General features: G+C 57.4%; 1 protein-coding gene across 1 annotated transcript in view; it reads right to left on the bottom strand.

Annotated features, from left to right (window-relative positions):
• The window catches only part of KIF25 (kinesin family member 25), a 45,305-nt gene extending 27,010 nt beyond the window's left edge, over window positions 1-18,295 (bottom strand). Inside the window, exons 1-5 of the mRNA XM_047093143.1 lie at window positions 18,221-18,295; window positions 10,054-10,119; window positions 4,154-4,276; window positions 1,899-2,037; window positions 844-947 (exon numbers count right to left, since the gene is read on the bottom strand). Of these exons, the coding sequence (XP_046949099.1) occupies window positions 844-947; window positions 1,899-2,037; window positions 4,154-4,276; window positions 10,054-10,119; window positions 18,221-18,295 (507 nt within the window). The remainder of the gene's footprint in view (window positions 1-843; window positions 948-1,898; window positions 2,038-4,153; window positions 4,277-10,053; window positions 10,120-18,220) is intronic.
• Between the last annotated feature and the right edge of the window lie 1,407 nt (window positions 18,296-19,702).

The following is a 19,702-nucleotide window of genomic DNA, read 5'->3' as shown; positions in this document are numbered from 1 at the left end:
ACGGGACCATGACGAAGATGTCTATTCTTCCTCCACACGACAGCGTCAGAAACTCGAAGTCCGCCACCGCGTCCTCCAGAAGCCATCCTTCTCCACTCACTCCCGGGGCCCTCGCGCACCTCACCCTTGGTCTCTGCAGCAGGGCGACACTGCTGTCCAGACCGGGGACCAAAAGGCACCAAGATGCTTAGAAGGTGCGGTCGGCGGGAAGCGTGCATGCGCTCCGGTGTCACGGGGTAGAGCTCGGCCGCAGGAGTGGGTCAGGCACAGGGAGAATTACTCCCAGGCGGGTCTGGCCGTGGAGGGAGCCCGGGGACGGGAGAGAATCTTCCCAGGAACCACCGGGTCCTGGGGCTGCTGGTCCGCGGGACTGTGAGCCGGGCCGGGGCTCAACCACACCACCCAACCTCACGGAAGTTCAGCCACCAAACCGTCAGCTCTGGCCTCGCGGCGTGCAGAAACGGACACCTGAGTGTGCACACTCCGTGGGCCGCAGAGCTCAGCCCGTGGACGAACGTGAGGGGGCCATGCTTTGCGCCCTGCGGATGGGGGAGGAAGAGCTGGGGCTGGGGCTCGCGAGGAAGGCAGCGCTCTGAGAGTCCTAGGTCCGGTGCCCCTTGTGCGGACCTCTGTCCCCCCATGTGCCCCGGTGCGCCCCCCCCGTGTTGACCTCCACCCCCCCATGTGTCCCGGTGTCCCCCCTGTGTGTCTGGAGTCCCCCGTGCGGACCTCTGCCCCCACCCCCAACGTGCCCCGGTGCCCCTCCCACCCCCGGCCCTTCACTGGGGTCCCTGCCCAGGTCCCCTGTGCCGCCACCCTTCTGGGAACCCGGACCGCACTCACCACCAAACGGTTGTGAAGCGCCTTCCTCCTCTGCTTCTCTAGCTGGTACCTCGAGTCCGCCTCCTGCAGGCATCGCTCCAGATGTCCCGCCTTGGACCGCCAAGCTGCAACAATGGTTTACCCGCGTGTCCGGCAGGTTTCCGGGAGGGGGGCCTGCACTACATCCTGTCTCCCTCTTCTCCCTTCCGGGTTTCCATAAAACACCTCACGTTTTCAAAGCCGAGAGACGCTATTTTCCATAAAATAACAGCACTGTCCCCTTTGCTGGAGCGCGTGACATGTAGGACCACCTGTGTGGGCTGAGTCACCTCACCTGAGACCCTTCAGGAGAGGCCCTGAACCGAATGCACCGAAGAGGCACGAGACCCTTAGGTACTCAGTGATTTGAACTAAAATATCTGGGGGCACCTTGGGGGGCTAAGTCAGTTGGGCACCCACTCTTGGTTTTGGCTCAGGTCATGATCTCGCAGTTTGTGAGTTCGAGCCCCGGAGTCGGCCTCTGTGCTGACAGGTTGGAGCTTGGAGCCTGCTTGGGATTCTGTGTCTCGCTCTCTCTGCCCCTCCCTTGCTTGCTCGCTCGCTCTCTCTCTCCCTCTCTCTAATAAACTAAAATATCTGTCAGGCTAACGGAAACCTAGTACGCCTTAATTCACACAGTGCCACGGGGCCAAAGCACCTCCCTCCACGAGCTGCCTGTTGGGTAGTTTGAGCACATCCCGTCCTGACCCAATAGCGGCCGAGCGCCGTGGGCTTCCCAGATGTGAGGAAAGGGCTGAGCGGATCGAACGGAGCCTCACACACACTCTAGGAGCCTCCGGCACAGGACGTGCAGCAGGGACACGGTGCCAGCTCAGGGACGGCATCGAGGTCCAGAAAGCCTCTTCGAGTCACCAGAGGAAACGGGGACTCCCTGAGGAGGGAGCGCGGCCAAGGACCGCAGCCCCCACGCACGCCAGCGACCGCCTGGGCGTTGGCTCTTGCCCCCGTGCCCAGGCAGGGCGCGTAGTCAAAGGAGAGGGAAACTTGAATCCCCGGGAGGTGGGGCCATGGCTTACACAGCAGAGCCTGGCGTTGGAGCTGTGCCCTCTGGACCCCCTCGGCCACTTCAGAAAGGCCTGTCTGCAGGTGGTCCCAGAAATTCCCGGAAACTTCCAGAAAAGAGGCATGCAGTGCCTTTACGTCTTGCTTCAGTGCCTATAGAGCAAAAATATACAGCACTGAGGTAGTGAATATTATTAATCACATAGCGCTATATATAATAATTTCCCAAGTGGCTATAGAATAAGAACACAGCCGCCTGGCGCAGACAGTCACGTGCCGATTTATTACGAACTAAATCTACTTAAAGCTCAAGTTCTCAAAAGTTAGATGAAGGACAGGTTTTGTCCGCTGGGTACTTGCTTGTGAGGATGGCCGGGCCCCGGTCCCACGTCGCCCTCCACACACAGCTGCAGGGCTCTGATGTATTATCCAGACCGCCTGCTTGGAGCCACATTGTCCTGGGCCCATGGTGAGCGCCGTGGTGACCCCGTGCTTAGGGGACACACGTCCGTCCGGGTGCACGTGCGAGAGCCTTCAGAGAAGTCTGAGGACAATGCAACTGATAAACAGCATCCCCCACGTCAGGGGCTCTTCCCTTGTGATGCGACTGGAAGGCTGTTTGGCCCAGAGAAGGAAGGTGCGGACGTCCTGCAGCTTAACATCTCCTACGGAAGGAATCGCGAGATCGTAGCTGACCCGAGATAGAGTCGTTTGTTCCGTTAAACCTTCCTTTTCTGTAACGTGGAGACTGTTCCCATACGTTTGGGAAACGTTCTGCTAAAACGTCAACACTAAATTGAATTGCGGTATTTTATTACACGGAACGCAGGTAGAGTTACGCACGAGAGTCAAAGGTGGGTCCGTTCCACTCAGCGATGAGAGCGCAAAGAACGAATTTATATAAATCTGTCCTGCAGGCACTGAAGCCGTGCATGGGCCGGAAAAAGAAACCTCTAAGGGCAGACTAATCGTGTTTGCAGATGGCATTCTTGTTGTTGTCATAATGATCTTTTTTTTTTTTTCCTTCTGACTTTCACCCAGGTCACACTGTTTATAACAAAAGGTGAACAATACTCCCAACCGGACGATGGTATAAAAATACACCCCGCACTCTCACCCTGGGCAGGTGCCAGCGTGCTGCCCCCAGGGCCGCGGTTCCCACTTCTCTTCCCAGACGCCGCGGCCGTTCCACAGGCGCTGCGTCCACGGGATGGCAGCGACACTCGCCCTGTTTAGCCTGACCTGGACAAAGCACTTCTCTACCCTTTGACGTTAAAATAAACAAGAGGACGACTCTGACTCTGGCATGCAGAGCGGCCGACAGCAGTTCTCACGGCCCGTCTCACGGCCACACGGTGTTCTTCCCTCCTGTCTCTGCTCAGGAGCCCAGTCCGGGCGCCCTTGGGTGCGGAAGTCCTCGCTCTACCCAGCAGGTAGCGGGGCGGAGGGCGGGACCCCCAGCCGAAGACCCTCGCAGCAGGTTATGCACGCAGTGACGCTTCTGCAACCTCGCCAAGGCCAGATCAGCAGGCTGTAGCGGAAAACCTGCATCTCCTAACTGAGAAGCTTTGCTTCGTGAAAAGACGGCTTCTTGAGCAGGTCTATTTTCGGGGCACCTGGGTGGCTCAGTTGGCCGAGCGCATGACTCTTGGTTTTGGCTCAGGTCACGGTCCCCAGGGTCATGATGACGAGCTCTGAGGTGGGTTTCACGAGCGAATGGCTAAGAAAGAAGGCGTGAGACGTTTTTGGTGCAAAAAGGCGATCTTATTGTAGCACGGGGACGGGACCCGTGGGCAGGCAGACAGGCACTGGGGTCATGAGGAGTGACTGACGACACACTTCCTAGTTTGTGGTGCGAGGGGGAAGGGGATATAGGGGCCGAAGGTGGCTTCCAGAACCGTGAGGGGCTGGCTGCCGTGCGGATAAGGTTACTGTTCGCCTTTAACGAAACGTGAGCACCAAGGCAGCGTGAGTTCCTGGAGGACGGTCATGCTCCGCATGCTTCACGTGTCAGCGGGCTGCGAGCCGTAAGGAGATGGCATTTCAGCCACATTCTCTTGCCTTTGATTCCGTCATCAGTGGGATCGGGCCCCGCATCGGGCTCTGCACTGAGGGTCGAGCCTGCTTAAGATTCTCTCCCCTCCCTCTGCCCCTCCCCCCAATAAATGAACAGGAACAAAAGGAAAAAGGTGGACCTATTTGGACCGGCATGGCATCCACAGTTTCACCAGAACACAAGTGAACGCGGCCGCGGGGCGGGGGCTCCTACCTGAATCACCGGGCGGAGCCGGGGCAGGGCCGCGTGGGGGCTTCTCGGCAGCCGGACCCGCGGGCCGCACAGGGAGCACAGCCCTGCAGACGCGCTTCCGCTCTGTCCAGCCGCTCCTTGGTACTGGTGTGTGGAAAACACGAAAAGGGATTCAGCGTCTCAGCGCGCTGGAGCGGATGCGTTTTCTCCGAGGGGAGGACGCTCACGGCTTGCCGGCCGTGCCCCACGCGCTAGCACGGGCACAGCCCTTGCCGCAGAGGGAACCCACCCCGAGCGGCCGCGCAGGTGGACCGCGTGGGGACCGGGCACAGGGCGGCCGAGCTGAGGCACAGGCCCAGGCGGTCCGGCGACGCAGCGACGGAGAGGACGGCGAGGGGGACGGGTCAGGGACAGGGTCGCCGTCTGGGCGGGTTCTTCAGATTTTCCCGACAGATACTTGTGTAGAAGGAGCTGGGAGCTCCGTGGAGCAGGAGAGAGTGAGGGGACCATCACGGGGGACGGAGAGGATGAGTCAGGACCCACTCGGGGACACAGCCGGGGACAGCCTGGCTCGGCTGGGAGATGACGCGGGGGGCGGGGGGGGGGGAGGACAAGACAGGGCGTGCCCCGTGGTTGTGGCCGGGGCAGGGTGGCTGGGGAGGAGCGGCACTGGGGCCTGAGCCGGAGGTGACACGATCGGGAGTTTGCTGCGTCTCCCACGGCACCTGCTGGAGTGCTTCTGCGTCCCACCGAGTCCCTGCAGCCAGGAGACACTGTGGGCGGCCTGCCCCCCAGGGCCTCAGCCAGGCCTCCCAGACGCAGAAAATGGACGGCCAGGCCGGCGAGAATGCGCAGAACTGCATCACCTACATAACGGGTACATTTGTCCCGTGTGCAAACCCGAAGCTGCACAGCTCGGAAGCCGCGGGACGCAGGGATAAGGGTCCCTTCGTTCCAGGAGCTCGCTGCTCTGTTTGGGAGGAGCACAGGGGAGGAAGCAGGACACGCGGGTCGCCGACGCAGGTCCCCGCAGCGAGGAGGAGGCCCAGGGGGCCTCTGGGGTGGATGCGGGGCTCGGGGGCCTCTGACCTAGACTGGGGACGGCGCAGAGAGCGGGCGGGACACTGTCCGCCAGAGGAGGAAGTAGCGGGAGCACCAGCTGCTTCGAGGAGGCCTGTGCCACGACTGGCCAGGCATGCGATGGCGCCCCTGATGACCCGCACCGCCGAGCATCGAGCATCCGGGGTCAGGGGTCCCAGGGGTCAGGAGGGTGGGGCCCCACCCTGCGCGGAGGGTGTGCTGAGCCAGGCGCCCCTGCGGGCAGAGCAGGGGAAGCCGCCGTGTGCAGGGGGCAGGGGGCAGCGGGCGGGTGCACCTGCCGGGCACCAGGAGATCCTCTGCGAGTGCTGGGACAGCGGGCACGTGGGGAGAGCTTTTCCGCTGACTGGGGGTTCAGATGGCAGGGCAGCGCGGAGACCCCGGCAGAGACCGCACTGGGTGGTAACTCACACTCCTGTTTGCACCCCAGCCTCCGGCAGCGCAGCGCCCACGGGAAGGCCCACGGCGCGATGCACGGAGCGTGGCGCTCAAAGGTGGCGGACTCGACAGGCCCCCGGAGCCAGAGACCCGGGTGCATGCAAGAGGGGGGCCGGAATCCCGGAGCAAGGTCTGCAAACGCGGTGGCACGGTGGCGAGTGAGGAGAGGTCCTAAGATTGCTGCCGGCAGGAGAGCCAGGAGACCAGGCCCGGGGGCGGGGCGGGGACAGAGAGCCAGCCGGCTGTGGGCCAGAGGCGCCTGGGCCCGCGGGTTCAGGTGGGACCTGGCCGGGGCCACCGAGAGGAGCAGGGGGCCCAGCGGAGACGCAGCCACCCCCTGGGACGGGTCGCTCCCGGGGGCGTCCGCTCCAGGCTGAGCTTCAGGGAGGGCCCCCCGGGAGGGAATCGGCCGTCCCTGAGCTAGAGCTGCTGGGTCAGCGTGCACCGGCCTCAGTGCACAACCTAGTGACTCGGGGGGTGCATACACGCAGGGACAAAACACGCCTCGTTTAGGTCCGTCACCACACAGACTCAGGCTCACAGAATGTCTACGGTTCCTAAGGGAGAACCAGACCCAGGAGAGAAACAGGAGGCCGTTGTCACGGCCACAATTAGCAGGACCCCAACACGAGAGGCTGCCGGGGACGGCCCTGAAACCAGCTCTGCCCGAACTTCCGCAGGGACGGGTCCGGGCGCCGAACTATCCCCAAAGGAGAAACAGATTCCAGCGTCGCTCAGCTTTCCGTGCGAACGTCGGCTGCTAGCCCGGCGGAGGCCGCCGGTGGCCTGCTGCCATTCAGTGCCCCCTCCTGTACGATTACACCCCCATTTACCAACGTCCCACCGAAAGCAACGTTTCCCTGGGTCTCTGGCAGGTAGGATGTCCACGTGACCCAGCACAAGTCACTGGGTAGGATTTCTGAGCAACGACTTAAAGACAGACGGACGGACGGACAGACGTGGCGGACGTGTTGGGTGTGTTCCCTCGTCTGCCTGACTCCTCCTTCCCAGCGTCTGACCTTGGCTGGGACAGCTGGAGCCCCAGCAGCCACCGTGGAAGCAGGAGACACCGGCTGCTCTCGGCAGCACACAGCCCCCTTTGTCCAGGACACGGACGGTGGGTGCTGGCAGCGGAGGACAGCGGGACCACAGGCATACTTGTGGATGCCACCAGCACCTGGCCCCGGACGGCCCTTCCCCCCGTCCTCTCTTCCTGCCGTACCCAGCAAAACGCAATCCCTGAGCGAAACGCCCAATGAACAGCGGTGTTGGGCCCTCCTGGTTCCGGCTGATTGATCTTCCGACGACTCCCTTCGCTCGAACTTCTACTAAGATCTTTCTCTGTTGCCAAACACAACTCTGCCGGCGTGTGACTGTTCTAACGATTCTTCTACAGCACACCATACGGGCAACCCTGCCGTCAGCTGGGCAGAGGCTGGCAGTCTCTGTGCCCCGGCGGGGAGCCCGCCCTGCAGATCCCCGGTTCTGAACGCCGTGCCCGTCAAACTTTGCCTCGGTGTCCTTCCCTCACAGAGATGAGCTCCAGAGAAACACGACGCGCACGTTCAAGGCACTGCTCTCAGCACATAGTTACCGAGGCACTGATTCCGCCACTGGTGACAGAAAGGAAGTAGAACAAACCAGATGGCGGTTTTAATTTGGCCCGTTTGCTCAGTGGGGCCTCAGGGAGCCGCAGATCGGGTTCCACTCACTACCTGCGAAGCAAGGAAACGTTCTGTCAAAAATATCCATGCGGAAGCGGAGGGGAACGAGAGTTCTGTCAACTGTCAAGGTCATTCCATCCCATCCTTCCGTGAATGCCGGAGATGCGGTCTGTGTGTACCTCTGGGGAGGGACCTCTGCGCGTCGTCGTGGGTCCGTGCCGTCACAGCGCCACTCTGGGCCTGCACTGTGTGTTGCCGAAGCCGGCGTCTTCCCCCGACTCCAAACTGCGAGCATGAGTGTGTTCTTTCCGCCCAAGCTTTAGGCTGGGACGCTCGTGACCCTGCACCAAGCACGCCCGTCTCCTTCCCCAGGAGCGGCACGGACGCCCTAGCGACGTGTGCAACGGGGAGCGGGCCACGGAGGTGGCGGCTGGGAAGGGCCACTACTTAGGCTGGAGAGTCCGTTACTTGTGGACGGAAACATTCAGAAGTGTGAACAAGTGAGGCAGAGAATCTGCAAAGCAGGGAAGCTCAGGGAGCCCGTCCGTCAGCGTCAGCGGGATTACGAAGACGTCGCAGAACAGGTGCCCGCGGCGGATGCTGCATTACATGCGACGGGTGCCGGGCGCACGTGGGCAGACACGTGTCTCCCAACTGCAGACAGCTGGGAGAGCAGGGGCTCTGGGGGCTACCTGCTTCCATCCCTTGAACCGAAGCAAAGTAAAGGCCCTAGACGCAGAAGGCTCAGATCCTCCGGAAGAAGAGTGAGGCACAGTCAACACCGAAGCCTGTGTTCTAAAGTCCCTGGGACTGACGGTGAGCACCACGGTGACCCAGAGGAGCATGACGTAGAGTCACTGGGCGCTTGGTCCTGGGAGGCGGGCCGACCGGCTTCCGGGGCTGGTCTGGTTTTGGAGACACAGGTGGAAGCCGCGAGCCTCCAGGGAGATTGGGGGGTAACGTGGGAGAAGCGCAAGCACCCGGCACGAGGGATGGGGTCCGACTCACGTGGGGCGAGGGAGACGCCGAAAACAGGAGCCGTGTGCAGCCACTGTCTGCGCAGGGACTTGGCAATCCAACAGAAGACGGTTCCCGGCAGGGTCCCGTGTGCACCCGACTCACCGCACGGACCCACGCTGCCCGCTGTCATCCCAGTCACCCCGTCACCTGCAGGTGAGCCAGCGGGACGTGGGGGCCGCAGAAATGAAGATCTTCTGTCTCGTCATCATCAAAAATGACGAAGAGGGACTGAAGCACACAAATGCCAAAAAAAGTCGTCAGGTTTATATAACTGACATTCTGTGCCCAAAAATTGTAAATGTAAAAAAAAAAAAAAAAAAGTTAACTTCACCCAAACGGTGCTTGGAGAATCCCTTAGTGCTTTGCGGCGACCCTCGCCGACAAAAGCTGGTGAACCTCCGCGACCCCACCTGCTCCGTGCTCCGGCTTCGCGGCCTCCACTCGGGGCTGGAAGTTTCTCTAGAGCCCCAGCCGCTGCGGCCACAGGGGGCTCCTGCAGCAGAAGAGGGCACGGGCGTTGCCCGCGGATACTGGCCTCACCCGCCTTGTGCGGGCACGTCCCCGGACCCGGGGGGCCATGGTGGGACGCAGGGGAGACGTGGCTCCTCCGGGCGCAGGCTCAGACAGGTTGCTCGCTGCCGTGACCGTTCCCCGCGCACAGGCGTGGCTGGTGCGTGAACAAATAAATCAGTCCTTCATTCAAGAGGCAGCAGGAGCAGCTGTAAACGAAGGCACAATTTAGTGCGACTCATTTTTGTCCAGGGAAACTTGACGGGGTTGTGCAAGGAGTGTCAAGAGCCTGGAGACCTGATTCTGCCTGAGCCTCCGGGGAGAATTCTGAAGGGGTCGGAATTCACAGATGAGGACCTCGCAAGGGCGTTAGTTTTCTAAACTTGCCTCTGTGACAGATCGCCGCCAACCGGGAGACTGAAGACAACAGAAACGCGTCCTCTCTCGGTCCCGGAGGCCAGAATCCCGGGGAGCGCGGCCACATTCCGGCAGAGGCTCTGGGGCGTGGTCCTCCCACCTCTCCTGCGGCCACCCGGGGGGCCCTGGCTGTGTCACCCCAGTCCTCACGGTCAGCGTCTGCAAACGTCCCCGCTCCTCCTCACGGGTCTTCTCCTCCTACAAGGACGGGGATGGCACACGGGGCCCACCAGGGTCTCCCAGAGGCTGCAGCGGTGCGCTGGGCGAGAACAGTGTGGACAGAGACCCCCGAACGCTCGCCATTGTTCTCCTTCCCTTCTAGGAGCAAACCAGCAGGAAAAGCGGGCAGAGGCATCTTTGAGGGACGGTTCTTCCTTTCGGTGCGGTACGCAGTCTGGGCTGAGTCACGCGGGCGTCTATCCCAGGATGGCAGGGCCGGTCCAGGAGGCGGCAGGATGGGCGATGGGGTCAAGCGGCACCGCGGGCTTCGGGGCGCACGGTGTCACGGTGCTGGGCAGCCACTCTTTACTGAACACAACTGCACACGCAAACCGCGTGAAGTCACCTCCTGTAAGTCGTACCTCAGTGAAGCCGTTTGGAAAATCACACGCACCATGAACTTACTCCTCACTACATGCTCGAGAGCGCGGGGAGAGACGGGAGTGGAACCTCGTGTGGTCATGGGGGAGACAGTCCCACCGGCTCAGCCAACGGGAGGGAAGGCCCGGACGGCGGCCCTGAGCCCCCGGCACTGCGGACACGGGCGTGTGTTACCTGCGCCAGCCTCAGGTGGAGAACTGCATTTTCTGTTTCCAGATCAACTATCCACTCTTCTTTGGCCTAAAACCGAGGACCGAAACAGGACATTATCAGTGTAAATGACACTCATCAGTAAGCACTTCCATCCTGAGAACACTCTGGGGAAGGAAGCCAGCGGCCGCCTCAGTGAAGCACTGTGGGGGGAGGTCGGCTGGAGTGGGGGCCCCGCACCCCGTGTCTACGACCCCCATTCCAAGTGTGGTCCCCAGAAGCCAGGGGCTCGCTGGGGGCACCGAATCCTGCATTAGGGCACATACATCATACCTCAAACTGCTGAAAAGCCCCCCCTAAATCCATCAGAATCTACATTTAACAAGAGCTCAGGTGACCTATATGCACATTCAGATCTGGAAGGCACCTCTGTAAGGCTTCTGCTCACCAAAATCGGCTTCTCTTTCAATTTTTTTTTTTTTTCCCCAGTAGGCTCCATGCCCAACGTGGGGCTTGAACTTGAACTCACGACCCTGAGATCAAGAGTCACACGTTCCACCCACTGAGCCAGCCAGGTGCCCCTCTTTCCTTTTACTAATTCATTTATTTAAAAGATATCTGTTTGTTAGAAGTCTGTCACATGCCAGGCACATGTCGGGGTGCCATGGATACAGCAGTGAACCCATCGGGCGTGGGGCTCCCATCCTAGCGTGTAAGGGCCAGTGTGTGGCTGGGGGAGGGGCAGCAGCCCCGTCACAGCTAAAACAGCGACGGGGGTTCAGAGAGGGGGAGGAGGGCCAGCGAGGAAACCCAGGGCCAAGGGGAAAGTCTGAGCAAAGGCCCTCAGGCGGGAATGAGTTTGGTAAGTTAAGGGGCAGAGGGATGGGGAGGGGAGGATGAGGGGGGCAGGGAGGGCGTGGTCTGGGAGGAGGGATGGCAGGGAAGAGGCTGGGTTTTGCCTGCAGGGTTTCAGGCAGAGAAGTTTAAATACTAGCTGTTTACAATGAATGCTGGGAAAGCCGGCAGCTGGAGGCCTTGGTGGTCAGGAAAGCAAGGGGTCCGGGAAGGCAGCTCACGTGCCACGGTCCCTTCTGTGGGGGGTCCCTCCCCATGCCCCGTGACTCACAGCCCACAGAGAACTGTGACAAGTTTAGGTCAAGCTCTTTGTGACGGGTTATGAAACTGGAAACCTGGGCGTCATCTAGACCTTCTGTTACCACGCTCAGTTGATTTTACCTCTTGAAGAAAACCTATGGAGTGTTTCCACGAAAGTCACTCGATTCTAAGATGCCACCCCGACTAGCTTTATGGAGATGTAATTCCCTTAAACGCGAGCAACCCGCCTGACACGCACAAGTCCGCGGCGTTTAGTGCACTCACATCGTGCCACGTCGCCAAAATTATGTCACAGTATATCCACTACCCCAAAAGAAACCCCATCCCCCCCCCCCCATGTACCCCGATCCAGCTCTAGGAGAGCATGAATCTACTTTCTGTCTCTACAGATTTGCCAACTCTGGACATTTTGTATCAACGGAATCATATGATATGCAGTCCCTCGTGACCGGCTTCTTTCCCTGGTCATCACGCTCTCAAGGCTGAACCATGTTGCGGCATCAGAATTTCATTTTTTTTATTGCCTGACAATATTAGATCGTGAAGCTAGACCACATTTATTTACCCATTCATCACTTGAAGGACATTTGGGTTGTTTCCACTTTCTGGCTGTTAGAAATAGTGCTGCTGTGACATTCCCAAACGAGTGTTTTGTGCGGACACGCGGTTCCCCTCCACGGTTCCCCTTCACTTGAGCACATGCCTAGGACCGGAACCGGTTGGCGTGTCGAGGAACTTCCAGACTGTCTTCCCTGCACGGTCCCACCAGCAGTGTATGAGAATTCCACTTTCCACACCCTCGAGATACTTCCATCTGTCTCTTTGATTACAGCCACCGGGGCGTATCATTGCCACTTGATCTGCATTGCCCTGATCACCAATGATGTTGACTATCATTTTCAGGGTTCGAGTCTTGCAATTCTTGGGTTAAATTTCTTCCAAAGCATTTTATCATCTTTGACTATCTTGTAAGTGGAACGGTTTTCTTAATTTCATTTTTGTCTTTTCATTGCTATGAAATAGAAACACAACAGACTTTTGCACATGGACCTCATATCCTCCAATCTTGCTGAAATCACTAGTGCCAGGAGCGTTGTTTTTTTGGTGGCTTCCTTAGGATTTTCTATATACGAGATCATGTCATCTGCAGACAGAAACAGTCTTATTTCCTCCTTTCTGGTACAGACCCCTTTTCCTTTCGTTGTCTTGCCTGAATACCCTGACTGGCACCTCCAGGGAGACGGTGAACAGATGTGAAAGGACACATTTGTCTTGCTCCTCTCATGTTACGTGTGTCAGCAGGGGGGTTTCGGGGACATCCTTTATCAGGTTGAGGAGCCGGCTGAGTGTTTTTATCATGAAGCGAAGTAATATTTTGTCAAAAGCGTGTTTTTGGACCCATCGAAATGATCGCGGGGTTTGTCCTTCATTCTGTTGATTCGGTCTGTGACGTTAACTGACCTTGGAACGCTAGGCCATTCCTGGGATGATTCCCACTTGATCAGGGCGTATGTCTTTTTCACGTACCACCGGATTCAGTTTGCCAGTATTTTTTGAAGAGGTTTACATCTGCATCCATAAGAGGCATTGCTCTGCAGTTTTCGTGTGACGTCTGCATGGGTTTTGACATCAGGTAAGTATTGGCGCCGTGGAAATGTTCCCTCCTTTCTATTTTTCCAAAGAGTTCATGGAGGACTGGTGTTCATTTCTCTTCACACGTTTGGTACAATTCCCCAGAGAAACCATCTGGGCCCGGGGTTTACTTTGTGAGATTTCGGATTCCTAATTTAACCTCAGCATGCATTACAGTTGTGCTCACATCCTCTAGTTATTGAATCGGTTTCGGTGATCTGTGACTCTGGGAATTTGACCAACTCACCCTGGTTAAATCATAGCAGTGCTGTCCACAGCATGTTCCTGACTTCCTTTTTATTTTTGTGAAGTCGGTAGCAATGCCTTGTCCTTAATTCTTGGTTTTGTTAATTTGAATCTTCAGTCAACTAAGGGTTTGTTAATTTTGTTCATCTTTGCAAACAGCCAGCTTCTGGTTCTGTTGACTTTCCCTATAGTTTGCCATGCTCTATTTCAGTTGTTTCTGCTCTGGTCTTTATTGTGGCTTTCTCCTGCTGGTGCTCGGTGTTGCTTCCTCTGCTTTATCCCGTGTCCTGAGCTGTTGTTTAGGTAATTGATTGGAGAGCTAGCTTCTTTTTTAGTGTAGGTGTTTGCGTCCACGACTGTTCCTCAAAGTGCTGCCTTGGCTGCATCCCACAAACTTTGCTGGGTGGTACCCTCATCTTCATTCCTCTCAAAATGTTCCCTGACCTCATTTGTGATTTCTTCTTTGATCTACTATAATTTAAAAGTATCTTATTCAATTTTCCCATATTTGTGAATTTCCTAAATTTATTTTTGTTATTAATTTCTAACTTCCCTCTATCGTAACCGGAAAACATACCGTCTATGATCTTTATCCTTTTACGTGTACTCAGGCTTCCTCTGTGGCCCAGTACATTGTCTAACCCAGAGGGCCTGTGCCACGTGCACTTGAGAAGGTCATGTGTCCTCCTGCTGTGTGGGCAGGGTGTTCTGTGGACGTCCGCCTGATTGACTTGGTTCAGTAGTGTCGTTCAAGTTGTCTGTCTCCTGGCCGGTCCCCTGTCCTGTTTGTTCATTACTGAAAGGGGAGGGTTGACGTCTGCAGCCATTATTTTTGAATTGCTGATTTGTGTCCTCAATTCTGTCAATTTTAGGGCTATGTTGTTAGGTGCACATATACTTTTCCTATCTTTCTGATGGAGTTGCACTTCTGTCATTATCAAATGTTCCTCTTTATTCGTAGTGACATTTATGTCATCTTAAAGTCTATTTTGTCTAATATTAGTACAGTCACTCAGTCTTCTTGTAGCTAATGGTGGCATAATGTACCTTTTTCCATCCTTTTGCTTACAAGCTATTTGTATCTTTGAATGTAAAGCATGTCCCCTGTAGACAGACAGCATGTAGTTTGAACTCGCTTCTTATCCAGCCGGACAGTGCCTGCCTTTTGACTGATGTCTTGTCCACTCACATTTAAGGCTGCTGATGTAGGTTTGCACCCAACACTTCACTTGTTCATTTTCTATGTGCTTCACGTTTTGATTGTTCCTCTTTTGCTGACTTCTTTTGCCGTAACTGGATATTTCCTAGCATGAAATGTTAATTTCTTCAATGACATTTTCCATTAGTTTTTGAATAGTTTTCTTCGTGGTTTCTCAAAAGCTCACCCTATACTTTGAGACTGGAAGAGTCCGCCCCACAGGGACAGTCAGGGTGTGGCCAGGTGGGAGAGTGTACCTCACAGGGACAGTCAGGGCCTGGTGAGGTACAGAGACGCTCCTGCTATAGCTGAACTCCCCTGTTCCATCTGTTGGGTTGGTAGCATCACACGTCACATTCATACATGTGACAGTCCAGTGCTATCATTGCTGCTTCACATAATCTCATGCTCATTAAAGAATCTGAGAAGAGAAGGGACAGGAGACTTGCAGGGTTTGTTGCGCTGGCCTTCTTCACCATGACGAACCACCAGGTTCACCTGGTCCTGTGGATTCAAACTACCATCTGGTGTCATTGCCCTATTCTCGCAAAACTTTGTCCCCATCCACCTCCTTTGTGCCACTTTTGTCAAACATATTACTTTTCTACAAGTTATAGTTTCAACGACACAATTACATGTCTGTAGTTTTATACAATTACTTATTTTAAATCAGTGAAGAAAACAAGAAAAACACACCTTTATCCTTTTATAACTACGTGACTGTCTTTGCTGGCACTCTTTGTGGATCTGTGTTTCTGGGGCAGGGGCAGGGACTTGCTTTCAGCCTGAGGAACCTCCTTCAATGTCCTTAATCAGGCAAGCCTTCTAGCAACGAATTTTGTCTGACTTTGTTTATCTGGGAAAACTTTTATTTTGCCTTCATTTCTGAAAGACAGTTTTGCTGGATATAATATTTTTAGTTGACAGGATTTGTCTTTCAGCCCTTTGAGTGCATCACCCCACGGCCCCTCCTGCTGCTGAGAGTCTGCTTGTGGATTGACTTGATGAGTCATTCTTCCCTCCATGGTCTTCTCTTTCGGTGTTTTCACTACGATGCATGTGGGTGTGGATCTCTTCGTGGTCATCCTAATTGAAGTCCACGAAGCTGCTTCCACGTATTCCAAATTTCAACACATTTGGGGGGTTTGAGCAATTATTTCTTTGAATATTTCTTGTGCTTTCTCGCTCTCCCCTCCTGGTGCCCCTGTGACGTGTGTATGTTGGTGTGCCTACACGCTTTGCACCAACAGATTCCAATCACTTTCCTTCCTTCTGTTTTTCCCTCTGTTCTTAGGATTGCATAATTTCTACCAAGCTAAAAGTTTGCTGATTTTTTTTTTTTTCTTTTTTGTCCATTCAAATCTACTCTTGAGTCCTCTGGGGAGTGTCCTCATTTCAGCTACTTTCAACTCCAGGATTACAATTTTTTTTTTTAAGTATTTTCTATCCTTTTATTGACATTTTTTATCTGATGAGAAATCATCATATTTTCCCTCACCTCTATAATGTGGTTTCGTTTAGTCCCTTGAGCATATTTATATGTTCACACAATGACTGCCTTGCTATCTTATTAATGCCAACACCAGGCTTCCCAATGGTGGTTCTTGTTGTCCGTCCACCCCTCCCCCCGCGGATGAGTCTCACTTCCCTGTTTCTTTCATGTCTTATAATTTCTTTTTGTTGAAAACCAGACATTTTAGGAAATATATGGTAGAAACTTTAGATAGTGACGCCTTTCCCCCACCTTGTGTGCTTTGTTGAGTGACTCAGCTCAGTTTCTCTAGGGAAGTCTGTTTCCCCCTCAGCGGGAAGCCTTGGTGTAGCTCCTAGAAGGACACAGCTTTGGACACGTACACGGCCGCGCGGCACCTGCACCGGAGACAGCAGTTTTGAAGCAGGGCTCCGAGTTAACCTCTCCCTGATCTCTCGATGGCTTGTTTGCAACAATGGCCTGGGGCGTGACTTTCTCCACTGTCTGCTCCAATTAAACTGGGGCAGAGATACTTTGGGAAGCCCATTTGTGAGATCTGGCACAACCTCAGACTCTTCTCAGACCGGTGTGAACTAGGTGGCCTGTCAGCTTGCTGCTTGTTAGGGCTGTATTCCCCTCGAATTCACGTGTCGGACTCCCAAGCCCAGGGCCTCAGAGTGTGACTATCTGGAGACAGAGCCCGTGAAGAGGCGATTGAGTTGAAATAAGGCCGTTGGCGTGGGCTCTAATCCAGTGTGACTGGGCGCCCAGAGAGGGCCCAGAGAGGGACTGCAGGGGTACCCATGCACAGAGGAAAGACCAAGTGATCACACCACAGAAGGCAGCCACACACAAGCCAAGGGGAGAGGCCTCAGGAGAAACCAGCACCAACACCTTGCTCTTGGACTCCCGGCCTCCAGAACCGTGGGGAGTCGACTGCTGTGGTTTGAACCACCTGGTGTGTGGTACTTTGTTATGGCGCCCAAGCCAACTGGTAAGTGCTCTTAATTAAGAAGATTCTTGCTTCTGAACCTCACCAGAGCGGTTCAGATGAAGTCAGTTCCTGTGGGAAGAGCTTCAGAGCTCTCTCTCATGGGCTGCCTCTCGCCCTGAGGGAAATCTCCAGAGATGAACGTCAGCCCTCTGGGCACCGGGAGGCCTGTGGCCTCTGGGCTCCTGGCTTGCTCTCTCGCCATGAAACCTTTGTGCTGATGGAGCTGGGGAAGAGTGACTGCAGCCCCAGTGCCCCGGCCTCTGTTCTGGAGTAAGGCCTCCATGATAGGAGCGGAAGCTCCGTGGGAGGAGGGAGGCCCCCAGCCTCCGCCACAGTCAGCCAGGAACTTAGCTTCCTCGACTGTCCGGTGGCCCGTCCAGACTGGTGAGATACGGCGACCCGTCGTCGGAGGCCGAGGAGAGGGGAAGCCCCGTCTTCCTGGCCACACACGCCCAGAGCGGACCTTCGGCCGGGCTGAGCTTGGGTGGTGTGAGGCAAGGGGCCGCAGACTTTTTCTGTGCTTACAGAGGTTTTTAGCAGGTTTCTCGAATAAACGTCGCTTCCTTTGGTGAATGCTGTTGGGCAACTTCGGGGGGCGCTACACCATTTTGCCGTGACCCTCACCTGTTGGCTTGTTTTTCGGGAGTGGGTTCACAGAGGCCCTCATCCTGCCACCCAGAAGTCCTGCCTGCGACTTCGAACTCGGCCCTCACAACTTCACGCTTGCCCTTGCGGGGTCACTCGCTACAAGGGACGTTTTGAGTGACATTTTCAAAATATGGATCTAACTGCTTCCTCCCTCCCTTAAAATATCTTCGATAGCCCTTCGGGGCCCTCAAGATAAAGAACATCTCTAGTCCCGCTTCATGCTGCACGGGCGCCCCCCTCCCGCCTCAGCCCCAGCCAGCAGCCTCCCCGGGGCTCTGCCCAACGCCAGCCCCGCGGCCACACGCCACTGCGAGGCTGTTCCTCTTTGGGGACAGTTCTGTCCTTGACCCTCAACGCACTGCCAGATGGCGGCCTCCCATCTCAGGAGAACCCCGCTCCACCTCCGCTCACGGGGAGACGGTCCTGGACCCCCCCATCCGGCCAGGGTTGCATTACAAGCCCCTGTAGGACTGGGTGTGTCCCCTCCACAGCGTCATCATGGGCCCACTTCGGTGGTTTACGTTTATTTTGTGATTATTTCCTCCTTTATCCCACCTATACTCCGAGAGCAGGGAACAGAAAGGTCAGGTGTGTGGTCGCTTAAGCACTGTACCCCCGAATTCAGCACGGTACGTAGTAGCCCCTCGACAAGTCACGGAGAGGGGCCTCAGGGGAGGGTGGGGCGCGCGGGGGTCGGGGGCCGGGCTGGGGGACCGAGCGGGAGGGCAGACGAGGAAGGACCTCGCACCCTACACAGCAGAAGGTGGAAGACGGCGGGAGCCTCCGTCCCGGGCGGTCTTGGGGCGCCCCCGCCCCCCAAGGCTCAGGGGCGGGAGGGGGTGGGGCTGCAGGCGGGGCCGCAGCTGCGCTCCCGGCACCTGCTCACCTGCACCTGCCGCTGCAGCTGCCGGGCCCGCTGCTCCCAGAAGCGCCCCCAGCGTCCGCCCGTCGCCGCCGGCATCGCCGGGCCCAGGCCTCAGCCCACCTGCTGCGCGTGCGCGGGCGTTTGCACCGCCCCCCCCCCCGTGGTTTCCATGGCGACGGGGTCACGGGGCCTGGGGAGGGGCCAGGGAGGGGAGCGGCTACACTGCGAGACTATTTACTGGATACGGTGGGTGTTCCCGACCCCGTGTAAATTACAGCCTCCCGCGGGTACACAGCCCTTCCCGCTGGTCCTGTAATTTCGCGTCCGCCCAACGAGTGTGGCTCCCTTCCCCACAGGAATGTCTGCGGGGAGAGGAGGGAGGGCCTGTGGAGCCCGCTGGGAACAGGAGCCAGGGGACAGGCACAGGAAGAGGCCAGCGAAGAGGCCAGCGGGCGCCGCTCGGGGCCCCGAACCGCTGCAGGGAGGCGGGGGGAGGGGCGGCAGCACCGGAGCAGGGGGAGCACCCCGGGGTGACGGGGTGACGCCGCGGCGCAGGGGCGGGCGCACCACCTGTGCTTGGACAGGGAGGCTCCCCTCCCCTTCTCCTCCGCAGCCCTGCCGCGGCCCGCCCTCCCGGCCCTCCGGGCCCTCCCGGCCCTCCCCTGCCCTGCTCCCCGCGTGCACTGCTCCAGCCCTTCCCGCCCTCCCTGGCACTGCTCGGCAGGTGCACTGCTCCCGCCCTGCCCCGGGGCCCACCCTCCTCCCCTCCTCTCCTCCTCCCCTCCCCCCTCCTCCCCTCCTCTGCACTGCTCCCGCCCCGCCCCGCGCCCTGGGAAGGTGGCAGAGGACGGCTGCCTGGCGGGTCCAGTGGTCCCAGGCACAGTAGGTCTGTCCCTGCTTCTTGAGATACTAACTTGGTTCTCGGGCACTGGCCTCTTGTCCTCCGTCCAAGGGCACTTCTCGTCTTCTGTGCCAGTCTCGTCTCACAGCACTGAATGCCATCTGTACCCTGATGATGCCCCCATTCGTGTCCAGCTTGCCCCCCTCCCTCGAGTTCCCGACCTGTATGTAGGCCACACTGCCTGCAGGCGCCACCCGGGGCGTCCCCACAATCCCCACCCCCTCCAGGCTCTGCCCGACTTCTAGTGCACCTGCACTCCTCGCCCACCGGGACCCACACCTTGCCATCCACTCCTCCCATCACCCCACGTGCCACCACAGACAAGTCCTTCTGGGCTCACCATAGTGATGGCACCAGCCCCTTGGCCGGTCACCTACACGTGGTTGACACATCAGTCGGACGCTCCCTCCCCTCCGCTTCTCCATCAGGTCAAAACCAGGCGCTCAGGACGGCCTACGCACCTCTGCCTCTCCTCTGCCCCCTCCCTCCCCCTCCCTGCCCACTCGGCTGGCTGGAGGATCAGTGACCTCCTTGCCGTTCCTGGGGGGGGGGGCCAGGCACGTTTCCACGTCACTGCCTCTGCCTCTCTGGCCCTCTGGATG

Source organism: Lynx rufus, unplaced genomic scaffold, assembly GCF_022079265.1.
Source record: "Lynx rufus isolate CCGP_SWC_20201006 ecotype Redwood Valley unplaced genomic scaffold, mLynRuf1.p SCAF_32, whole genome shotgun sequence".
Lineage (NCBI taxonomy): Eukaryota > Metazoa > Chordata > Mammalia > Carnivora > Felidae > Lynx > Lynx rufus.
The sequence above is the reverse complement of the archived record's forward strand: the minus strand, read 5'-3'. Positions and strand labels throughout refer to the sequence as shown.